A 12,183-nucleotide genomic window follows, 5' to 3' on the forward strand; every position below is an offset into this window, starting at 1 on the left:
AGACGTTGGTTTGAATGCCAGAGTCCATCTGAGTGTGGTTTGGGACCATGTGCATCACTTTGCTGTTGTTTATTTACCAGCTCTCAGCATCGAACAAGGTTCAATGGACATGACAATGAGTTGAGTGCAGATGTTAATGCATCTAAGACACATGTTGGAGAACCGCTCACTCAGACCAGATCCAGAGGTTGTCTGGTTTGCATGTGGCCACGTTCCTTTAGCTGTGGGGACACATATAAGTTCTGGGACACATTGGAAGGAGCTCCTGACCCTTAATGATACAATCACAAGAGTGGAAGCAGAGTGAAGTGGAGATAGACAAGCATCGTTGTGTGACAGTACATATAGAACATGCATCATCCAACTGGGGGCCGTCGATATCCCTCTTCACGATAGTCTTTAAACCGGTCAAAGCGCTCAATCAAAGTTGTACCTAGCATCACTGTGTAAAGTGTGAGGGAGTCCCACTCTGTTGTAAATTGGCATGTTGGTGGTTCTGTGTGGAGTATTTGCATCTTAAATGCATGAACAACCTTCCCCTGCTGTCTCCGTCCTGCTCTTTACGGCACATGAGAAGGATTTCAATCTACTCGACGCACTGTGTGAACTCAGAGTCTGAACTTTGTCTGAACTTGATGCCAGAGCTGCTACGGATGTGGATTTGACTGGAGTGACACGGTGTTCAAACATGCATCTATTATATAACATGCCCACTGGCCACACCTCATATAAAACGGATACTGAGTTCAGAAGAAGAGCAGCATCCTATCCCAGAGTAGAAGTTCATGATGGGAGGAAAGTTCCCCCACTGACGGAGGATTTGGTTTCAAGCAAACAAGCCTTTTTGGCAATATTTTAGATTCAACCCGAATGTCCAAAAGGGAAACTGAAAACAGTAATGAAGCAAACCTGCAAACATTGTCTAGAGAAGCTGAAAGCCTCCAGAGGCAACACTTCTAATCAACACACACCTCAGGAGTGAGGCTGCCCACAGATCACTCTTACGTTAAAGATCAAACGGAGCCGCCTCCAGATACTGAACCAACAAATCTTTCCTTGTAAAAACGTCTGGTGACTCGTGGTGTGAAGATTTCCACTCCTCTAAATCCCTACCTAATTTATTTTCTAATTCATTCATTCCAGGAGCTTAGATATTCATAGCTGCCAGTCAGAGGCCTGTTGCTGAGAGAATCTACACAATGTGTGTGTGTGTGACCCTGGATGTGTGTACACAGTGTACCTGTGTGAGGAGGAGCCTCAGGGCCTGTGCTGCTTCTCGGCTGAGCTCCTTCACCCCCGTCCTCTCCGCTGCCTCCATCACCTGAAGCAGGTCAGGCTCCCACAGGACTGACGTGCTGCTGTGCTGCAGGAGCTGCAGAAGACACAAACATGCACGCACACACACACAAACACACAAACACGGGTAGATATACACATCAGAATGCACAATCATCCGCAGATGCAGTCACAAGCAACACACAGGAGAATTAGAGTGAAGATGTGAGAGAGGAGATGTAGGTTGAAATAAATACACACAAACAGATCATACAAACATGCTCATCAGCTGAAGTAATTGGTTTTTGTTGCAGGTTGATGTTGAAGTCAATTAAATCTGCTTAATTTTGGGAGAAAATGAAAATCCAGAAAAGGTGTGGAGCTTCATTATTGACCAAAGTGTGGAGTAACGTGTTTCTGGCGTATTCATTCCTGCTCACAACCGTGTCCAAGATATCATATCAGATTTTAGTGGCATGGGTGTGACAGTGTGGAAGCTCTCACCAGTGTGATGAGTCTGAGGATGGCAGGGTGCAGCAGGCAGCCGTCTCCTGAGTTGAGCAGGCAGTAGAGGAGGAATCGAGTCCATGGCTGGCACACCGCATGTTTCCCTGCACACACACAGACACACACACACACACACACACACAGGAAACAGACCCGGGGAGAAACATGACAAGTGAGGATCCCTAATTCAGATGAGTGCTGTTTAATTTGGTCTATTCCTCCACGTGCAATTAATAAAAATGTTTAATGACTGAAATCTTGCCAAAAGCCACAACATCCAGACATCAGGAGCACGTAGAAAAACAAACAAGCATCCTAATGTGTTGCAGACAACGAAGAGAATTAAACACAACATAACAGACACAGCACTAACACTCTGGAATATTCTTTTAATTTTGTCTCTGTGTCATTTAGACATGTACAGATTGCCGACACTGTCTGCATCTCTCCTGATACCTGAAGTATCCCTCTTCCTCTGAAGGAAGCCCAGCAAGGAGCTTAGACAGTTGACAGCAGCTCTCAGCAACAGCTCGTGCTTCTAAAGAGAAAGTTAACACGCAAGAGCAAAGATGAGCGTTCACACAAAAAAAGAGAATCTTAAATCTCTTAAATGTCAAACCACTGAGTCACAGAGATTTGCCTGTGTGGATTGTAGGATATGAGCACAAACACAGTAACAAATGAACAGAAAGAAGACATGAACAACCCCCACACCCCCCACCCACAAACAGACACACACACACACACACACACACCCACGGACACATGCTCGCTAATGGACAGAGATGAAGGAAAGAGAACAAAGGAAAACTCAGATATTTTGATAACCCTCGTCTCTCTTGCAGAGTCAGTGCTGCCAGTGAGAACAGTGTGGGGTCCAAAAATACTAAAGTAGGCCAGGTAGATTTAACAGATGACAGTGGAGAGTTACAATCTGATCTGGAGGCAGAGAGGAGAAGGGAGAAGAAAAGGTTATGAGTGAGAGGGGATGAGGGAGCAATGGAGGAGAAGAGGCTGGAGGTCGGAGGAAGAACAGATGTAAAGAGATGGGATGAGCACATACACATTAAAGGGCAGGGTTTAATAAGAGAACAAACAAGAAAGAGGGACAGAAAGTGAGGAAATAAGGAGAGGAGAGAGAAGATCCGCTGTGATGATTCCTCCTACCACCAGACCAGAGCATCAAGAAAGCACAAAACGAGGAGAGAGGAGGGAACTGTTACTCATATCAGCTGCTGCCCAGCAGACGACAGAGCACTGAGCCATAGAGCTGGAGCTCAGTGCAGCAGAGGTTTTAAAACACAGAGAAATGCCACTGGTGTGGAACCAGAAGCTGCAACACAGGCCGAGGATAAAAGAGAATTCAACATGCACAACATCCAATGATACCAGTTTAATGTTTTATCCAGAGTATTTTCAGATTGTCAGAATTGTATTTATTCTGTAAATATACATTATTTATATATATAATATTCCACGTCTCAGAATCTGAATCCAAATGCACAGGATGGTGGCGTTTGCCTCTGGGATATTTAGGTTTTATTTATGGATAGTGGGAGGAAGTGGAGATGCTTTGATCATCTTTATATAGATGAAATATAAATACACAGGTTTACTCTGGACCTGTATCCAGACGACCTGTGAGTCATGGAACTGAGCTACTCACAGTATGTATGTATCTCACTGGCATAACTTCACACTAGTGCTATTACCTCCTGCAAGCCTTGGAATTTATTGATTCACAAGATCTTTGCTTCATTCATAGACCATTAACTGATGTAAGCAAAGATAGGATTCAATGTGCATGGTTTGTAACAGTGAACACTTGCACTACACTGTTATTTTTTTTACTACTGTATTATCCTGCCTATAGTATATTCATATTTATATATTTATCTTGCTTAAATTTATTATATCATACAATACCTGTTAATACTGTACTACTTCAGATATATCACTTACTGCTCATAGTTCTTATATCATACAAAAGCTGGTAATACTGTACAATTTCCTTTATTACTGCTCATAGTTCTCATATCAATACCTGTTAATACTGTATTATTCCATATATATTTGCTACTGTACATATCTTGTTTATTTACATTTTAAATACGCACAATACTCTGCACTTTAACTCCTTTTTTGCACTTCTGCTTAGACGCTAAACTGCATTTCGTTGTATAAGTACTTGTACTGTGCAATGAAAATAAAGTTGAATCTCATCTAATCTAATCTTGTGTGATCAATCATATTAATGTCCCACTGCTATGCACTGTGTGTATGTTCAGTGCACAGCTGACGCTATGAGATAAGATACATTATGATCCATTTAATAAACAGTCTATATTCTGCCTTTTTTTCTTGGAGTCAAATTGTCTCTCTCTGTGCTGGTTTTCATCCAGAAGTAATGTTTCAAACTATCAAAGTCAATAAACCAACTACACGATATTACATTTTTTGAGACACCTGCGATGCTCTGGATGTGTAAGTCATTCCGTTATGCTAACTGCTAAATCAATTGCAATCTAGTTTTCTGCAGAACCTTGTTAGTGTGAGGCAGATTCAATGTCATGCTGTCGAGATTCTAAAGATTCCCTTTTGAATGTCTCTGCTGCAGGAGACACAGGATGGAGTGAACGCAGAGAAAAGGAGAAAAAGACCCACTCGTATCATTTAAGGCTGCAGCTCTGTGAGCAGATGGTTGTGTTTATGTATTTGAGGAGAAATTGACACTGACAAATCTGATGTCATCTTTTTGGTTTAAAATTGTTGCACATATTGTTATTAACTTTAATTACTGTGCATAATCTACTAATGGTTGTTCCTGCCTCCTACGAACAGGAAATGTGGAAAACCTAGACTCAACATTTTCTTTTGATGGAAAATTAAACATTATGTTCAAGACTGTTCAATATATTTAGTTCTAACCCCCAGAAGTGGTACAACCTGCAATAGAAGTCCAGTGAGAGCAGTTGAGAGGCACTGGACCCCCCTGGAGCTGAGCGGGAACAACGCTCCGTCTTGGACCCCCGGGGGCTCAACCAAATCAGAACCAGTGCTCACACATACGACTGCTGATACCAGGTTAACGTCAAGTAGAGCCTGCAGCAACCTCAGGCCGCTGACTGAAAAGAGAAGTGAGAGAAGAAAGAGAGTGAAATGGTTGGAATCAGAAGAAGATGGAATGCATAAACACACAGAAAGGAAGTGGAGAAAGCAAACGAAAGTAGAGGGCAAGGCCACAGAGGAAAAAGGTGCACAGCAGAACCGAGGGTGTGAGTGAGTGAGTGAGTGAGTGAGTGAGTGAGTGGGAAGTGGAAGTATGAAATAGAAAAAGATATTAAAAGTTGGCAGCAGAGGGAATAGAAGCACAGGAGAGCGGCAGAATCACAGATGAAAGGAACCGAGTGCGAGTTTTGAATAGAAATGTGACAGAGAGGGAGCGAAAGAAGTGAAAGAATTCAGAGCCGAGTGTAAAGAGTGTGTGAGGTGGTGAGAGACGGGCTGAAGGAAGGGCAGCAAGGCTGAGGGATCAAAGTAGTGATGGAGATACAGAGACGTGGTCCAAAGTGACTAGTAAAACACAGCGGGTCCAATGTGCAACCTTTCAACTACTTGAATTCCACTTATGCCGTGTACACTGAGATTAGAGGTCAATGAGGGGCCGAACACACAATTAGCGGCAGAAGAGAGGAAGAAGAGGCAGAGCATACAGCAAATCATAAAAAAGAGAGTAGAAGAGGAGGCAGAGTGAGTGAAAGAGTGAAGAGAGAGAGAGAGAGACAGGCAGGCAACGAGATGGGGAGCCAATACATCACAGCGATCGTGACAGGCCACTTATCCAGCTGACAGATGGAGACACAGGAGCAGCAGGGATGATCTGTCTGCGAGTGCTGTAGCAGGATGTGGGCCACTTTATGTAATGAAATTGTGTGAAATGCAAGCCCAGGGTTTTTGGGTTACCTCCCGATGCATAACATTAACAGCCCCTGTCCCCACGGAACCTTAAAAAGCAAACAGTGGTGAATCTCATTAGTCTGTCCTGAGGTTTGTGAACTGTATGGAAGGTGGCTGGCTGCAGTAATCAAAGCTGCTTGACTTTGCTCAAATCCGAACCCAGCTGATGTGCACTGTGGTTTAACACATGCGCTCGTGTGGCTGCAATAGAACTGAACAGGAGGGATTATCTGAGGAAAATACGAATATTTAAAACAAGACAAAACACAAGCTGCTGGAAAGTCACTGGAGTATTCTTAGGTTACACGTGCGTGCTAATCAGTCAGCATGATGAATTGTTTCGGCTTCTGCTGCCCGCATGAACAGAAAGTATTTCAAAAGATAATCATCAACTAAAAAATTCAGAGTTTTGTCACCCAGCAGGAGATTGTCTGTGTGTCTTTTCCGAAAGAGCAGTCGCTCCACAGCTGCGTCCAGACTCCAGCTGACGCTCTTATGGACCTTTAATAATGATGAAAGATAAAAAGGAAGCAGACGGGAGAGAGGGGAGAGTAAGAAGAATAACACAATCAGGTCAAAAGCATCAATAGAAGTAAGAATGTATTACGTCTGCAGTGCCAGCAGAGAGCCAAGAGAAGAAAGTGCATTTTAAACAGATCCAATTTGTGTTTCATTCTGCGCCCCACATCTGAATCTGCGCTCTCATGTATAGGTTCTGTGTCTCGCCCTTGACTGTGGGAAGTTTTGTCCTGAAGTTGTGATAAGAGCAGAGCTGAGCTGCAGCATGTACCTGAGCTGAGTGAACATGCTGCAAGGTAATGAGGGAGGACAGGAGGAGCTGGCTGCAGCACAGCAGGGAGGAAGGAGGACAGGCTGATGGAGAGAGGGATGGAGCAGAGGAGGAGGAGAGGACTGTCTGCAGCTGGTCCATCAGTCCACTGTTGGAGAGCAGCATGGAGACAGCTGGGGAGGAGAAGGCTCTATGTCATCACACTTTGATGGGAACTGCACTTGTGCAACTGTGCGTGTGTGTGTGTGTGTGTGTGTGTGTGTGTGCATGAATAGCAGTTGGTCTGGATTTATACGTGGTGACACACTCCAGGCAACCACTCACATTTATTAACCATTTCTGTGGCACCTGAGACACCTTTGGGACGTATGTCAATTGGAATGTGTGTTAAGCTTGTTAAATATGAAACCCACACACTGACACTGACACCCACACACACACACACACACACACACACACACACACACACACACACAGGTGCTCGAACCTGAATGCAAGGATTTTCTCACTTTCACTTTATACTGCAACTGGAGTCTGGCACCTCAGCCTTAACCAAACCAGGTGCATATATATATATATACACACATATATATATAGCTGCCAATTGTAAGAACTAGAAAAACTACATTTAAGTTTACTATCTGACTGTTTGCCTTGAGTGAGAGAGACTGAAGAACGACTGTGCTACTCTGGTGCAATACACCAGCAACTATCTCGCCCAAGGTTGACCCCCCCCCCCCCCCCCCATAAAGCAAACCACTAGGGATGCAGATGGTGAATCGAGGTACTGGCTGCAGCAGAGACAGTAAACCAATGCTTTGGGCATAATTATCTCCACCTCCCAGTGGCACCCTGCTCTCTGGCCACTGGTCCTATTAACAACAACTGCAGCCCAGTAACCTCCACTGAGGCTTGTTCCCCTCCAAGTCTGCGCCGGCAAATCATTTAGGTTGTAATAAAATCTGTTCCAATCAAAACGTCATGTCGTATAATTGATGTTGTTGATATGAGGCAGTGGAGCATGTCTTGATTCATCTTGTTGATTATGTTGACGGCAGCTCACGGTAAATTATTCATTACCGAGTTCCACAGAGGAGCCTTTCTTCTATATTTCGGCTCATTAATTGCAATGTTGTGTTTGTTGGATTCTGTTTTGTTTCCTCTCGAACAGACATGTCTAAAATAATAAAACCTTCACCTGATAGATTCCCTCAACATACATGTTTCTCTCTTATATGCTAAAAGAAAAATGTAGAGTTTTTGTGCGGTGTTCATACAAGACATATACATCTACTGACCATGTTACTGCACAAGTGTCTGTTTGTCTGTTTTTGTTGTTTTGGCTATGTGTATACAGTGGTTAGGTTTAGCAAGGTGACAACACAACTGTGTGAGAAGTTTCAGACATGACTGCAGAACTACACGTGCACAAGTGTATGAGTAGTCTCCAGGACTGAGCCACAGCCTCTGCATCATAAAGATGTACAGCAGGTGTCAGCTTGTGTGATTATTATTTCCTCTGTGTCTCAGTGCTGCACATTGTCCAGGGTCAGCCGCTCACCTCTGTCAACACAGGGCAGGAGAGAGACGCTGAACCGGGGGGGGGGGGCAGAGGGAGCGAGACACAGACACACAGATATAGGGTGAAGAGGGTTTGAAAGATGTCAGGATAGTAAGGAGGGTGAGACAAGTATGTGAATCCAGAGAAGAGTGTGTCTAACCTCTGTCACCGCAGTGTGCAGGACACAGGCTCAGGCAGCAGTACAGGTAGCTGAACGCAGGCAGCAGGCTCTCCACGTTGGTCGGTGTCAACTTTCCTGCGATATTACTCACTGACCCACACAAACAAAGGATTGTAGAGTCCAGAGCGTTAATGGATCAGGGTACTACACTTAGAATCAGCAGCCCCTTTGGAACTCACCATGGTAGAGCAGCTTGAAGTGCAATGCGTCCGTCTTTCTGTAGGAGGAGGATGAAGACGAGTCACTGGCCTGCATCACAGAAAGCAGCTTCAGCACCAGAGGGAGCGAGTTCACTGCTGAACATAAAGAGACAAAAGACAAAGTAAGAGTGTAAACGGACACTTTAAAAAGAGACAATGGTGTGAGAGACAAATCAGCAAAGAGAAAGAAAGCTGAGAGACAGTGGTGTGTATGAGAGAGAGGAAGAGGAGGGTGCAGCTAAAAGACTGACACTCATCCTGAATTAACCTTTCATCTCGCCTCATTACTGAGACAGAAACCTGTGATGTTCCCCGGGTAGTTTTAGACATTGTCTAAACTGACACTGCACATTTCCTGAAACAAGTGAGGTAACACGAGTTGGCTGGAGCATTCAGTACAGTGTTCACCAAGAAGAAGCAGAAAGAAGAAAATTGTTTTAAGGTGCAAGAAGACAACGTGCATGGTTACCCTATCAGGAAGGAGACTGGAGAAGGATCAGGCAGAGCATTCATCTAAATACCCCTTCCACTGATGTAGTGCATTGCATTAAAACATCTTCCCTCTGGATGCTGCTGCATTAGACTAATATAAAGTATATATTAATACAAATTAGAGAAGGCTCAACTGGACCACATGCAGCCGAACGCTCTGTAATTCCCACAGGGCTGGGGATGAGCAGAGAGCATGCAGAGGCTAACCACTGCAACAGATTCTCACTCCCCAGCCGGCTCGCGGGTGTTCTGCCCTTTAGCTGCGCTCATTAACCTCGTCAAGTAAACAGATAGAACGATGACACCTCGTCCAGAATCGCCATCTTAGAAGCTCAAGAGTTTTAATGTCTGATATCTTGAAAGTTTGTTAATTCTAGCAGGCAGTAAACAGGAGTCATTGCTGCATTTACAGTTTATGCTCCTAGCATGCAATATTTATACACACAAATATGGCAATAACAACTTTAACAAGGCTATCTCATAACCATGGTTTAATGGCCTAACAAACATAAATTGTCACAGGTAATTCTATTTAATGATCCAGTATAAACGAATAATTACACTGGGTCCTGACGCAGCTGTCCAACAATTATTAGGAGGCAAAAGCTGGCGTAGAATGTTTTAGCCTCATTTCTTAACTTATAATTAGATATCTGAATTAAAACACAATGTAATGGCCGTTCTCTGGAGAGACATTTAACAAAAATATATTTTACTAATGAAAAACTTTCCAGTCAATATGGAGACACGGGCATCTGAGACAAATAAAGCTTGGGTGTGGCTGATGATGTTGGCTTTTTATAAAACTGAGATTTAATTAAGAAACTTTCAGAGTTTGCTGTGTGGGGAGAAAAAGGACTGCCAGGCTGGATTTGTTCTACTGCGTCTCCCAGTGCAGGAGCCCACTGGGAAGACTCATATACCCGCGTGCATGTGTGGGTGTACTATTGGTTTTGAGCTCGTACAGAGTCGAGACAATTTCATTTAAAGCTTCCATTTGCTATGCAAAGTCTTAACATGTTTGTCAGAGGCATAAAAAACATATAGGAGGAAAACAGTGTTGCATCATAAAAACTCAGCCGAGTAAACAGCAAAATTTATCTCAAGTGAAACGAGCTGAATCTGGTCTTCAACGATAAATATAAAGTAAAAATATCTGACTGATAAAAACACTGCCTGAATGATTATGAAATGTCTTCATGTCGCTCCTACAGGGTAATTGCATTTTTGTCTCAAATGCATGCTAAAGGAATTCAATAACGAAGTTCTTCTGGCAGTTAATTGTCTCTTACCTTGTGTGGTGTGTCCCTGCCCGAGCCCATGACCCTGAACCTCCACACTGAACCTCTGTAGGGCCTGCAGGAGCCTGGGTTTGGCACACAGATCAACCTCGTAGTCTCGTCGACCACCCAAAAGCACTTGTAGCACCCCGAGGGCTCGCTCTGCCAGGGGGGGCTCCCTGGTGCACAGCATGTCCTATACAAACACGCAATCAAACACAAAGACACAAACAGACTAGTAATGAAAGTGTGATCATTTAAATGTGACCAGGTTGTTTCTTACCAGAAGGGTCAGAACGACAGTCGGGTACTTCAAAGTCAGAAGCTCCACGGTTTCTATGTCTGGCTTCTGTTCCGGCCTTTCTCCTGCATCACCTTCTTCACCTGCCTAAACCCAGCAATGTCATCCAATCAGCTTTTCATCAGTTCAGAAGAAACTATAAAACTTAGTCTAAAACATTCTATGCAAAACAAATGAACTTGTGAAACTCAAAGTTATGTCTGAGACAGACGTGGAAGAACGACAGCCCCCTCACCATGGACGTCCTGGCATCCGCCTCCAGTGTTTGCTTGGTCAACCAAAGTTCCAGGACCAAGGCCCCAAATTTCTCGGCCAGCTCCGGATAGCGACAGATGAAGTGGAGGAGTGCGGGATGGTGAATGTAGAGGGATGAGAAGCTCTGGCACGACGACAGCGCTTTGCTGATGCAGCTCAGAGGAGCCTTTTAGTAGGTTGATGATGAGAGATGGATAAGTACTTTATTTCAGATGAGCCCACACACACACACACACACACACACACACACACACACACACACACTGCTTTCTCCGTAGCTGTCAAAAAGTTTGATCTATAGTCATCTGCATCACAATCTATTCTGCATCAAAAGATGAATATGAGCCGTCTAGGTTTGATTCTCAGTGTTGTTTGGCCTCTGGTCCCAGCACATGTCCTCCTGATCAATGGTGAACACCGTCATCTTCACGAAATCTTAAATACAGTTTAATGTGGCATTGCTTGTAGGCAATCTTTGTCTAAACTGCACTTTGATACTGCACCAGTTTACACAGGTGACAGAATGTGTTGTGTTTACTGAGCTGATCAGTTACCCTGTCCAGGCCGGGGCTCTTGTCCTGTGTCACCGCCAGCAGGTAGAGGGCAGAGCGGAGCACCGAGCGAGGCAGGACGCAGCTGCCCTGCTCCTGCACCGACTGCAACAGCCACAACACGCTGGAGAACACTGTCTGGTCTGGGAGGAGCCTGACACACACACACACACACACACAGACATACACACAAGAATGATGACACCATCTTATTTCCAACACTCATACGTGTGGCCAAACATTTACATACGAATGTACACAACCACGCAGACATAGAATGTACTTGAATGTCAAACATGCATCAGCAGACACGTCGGGTGTGTGGGTGACAATGTGGACAAATATACAAACTCTGTGTGCAAAGCAAAGAGCTCTCACGCACACATACATACACAAACACAGTGAGTTGGAATGTGTACCATCGCACAGACACGCCACCAGAAAAATCACCACACTGATGCTGCCTCGACTTTCATGAGCCCAGTCTCGTTATTTAATAGCCACACGTCGTGTGCACAGATCTTAGATCAGACTACACGTCGGCTACACACTCAGTCCTTTGACGATGTAAATCTCCGTCCACGGCTGACATTGATCTTGATGAGACCACTTAGTGGCAGGGAGAGACTTTCATTGCCTCCCAAAAGGTTAATGCAAAACCGAGGTTCCACTGAAGGACGGATCCAGCTTTCCCAAGAAGCGGATGTATCTCCGAGGTCATAAAATATGTACTTAAGAAAACCCTCACAGGGCCATGGGGGTGCTGAGGGAGAGAACTACAACCACATGCAAAACCAACTAGTTTCCTGGTAGAACAAAGTGTTATCAGAATA

At 44.4% G+C, this 12,183-nt stretch overlaps 1 protein-coding gene across 1 annotated transcript in view; it reads right to left on the reverse strand.

Annotated features, from left to right (window-relative positions):
- Nucleotides 1-12,183, reverse strand: part of LOC133970809 (meiosis inhibitor protein 1) — a 34,973-nt gene that overhangs the window by 5,670 nt on the left and 17,120 nt on the right. Inside the window, exons 19-30 of the mRNA XM_062407867.1 lie at nt 11,354-11,504; nt 10,780-10,965; nt 10,527-10,631; nt 10,256-10,439; nt 8,451-8,567; nt 8,251-8,361; nt 6,530-6,702; nt 6,156-6,240; nt 4,729-4,907; nt 2,239-2,320; nt 1,780-1,886; nt 1,241-1,372 (exon numbers count right to left, since the gene is read on the reverse strand). Coding sequence (XP_062263851.1) covers nt 1,241-1,372; nt 1,780-1,886; nt 2,239-2,320; nt 4,729-4,907; nt 6,156-6,240; nt 6,530-6,702; nt 8,251-8,361; nt 8,451-8,567; nt 10,256-10,439; nt 10,527-10,631; nt 10,780-10,965; nt 11,354-11,504 — 1,612 coding nt within the window. The remainder of the gene's footprint in view (nt 1-1,240; nt 1,373-1,779; nt 1,887-2,238; nt 2,321-4,728; nt 4,908-6,155; nt 6,241-6,529; nt 6,703-8,250; nt 8,362-8,450; nt 8,568-10,255; nt 10,440-10,526; nt 10,632-10,779; nt 10,966-11,353; nt 11,505-12,183) is intronic.

The sequence above is a fragment of the Platichthys flesus genome, chromosome 16 (assembly GCF_949316205.1).
Source record: "Platichthys flesus chromosome 16, fPlaFle2.1, whole genome shotgun sequence".
In the NCBI taxonomy this organism is placed as follows: domain Eukaryota; kingdom Metazoa; phylum Chordata; class Actinopteri; order Pleuronectiformes; family Pleuronectidae; genus Platichthys; species Platichthys flesus.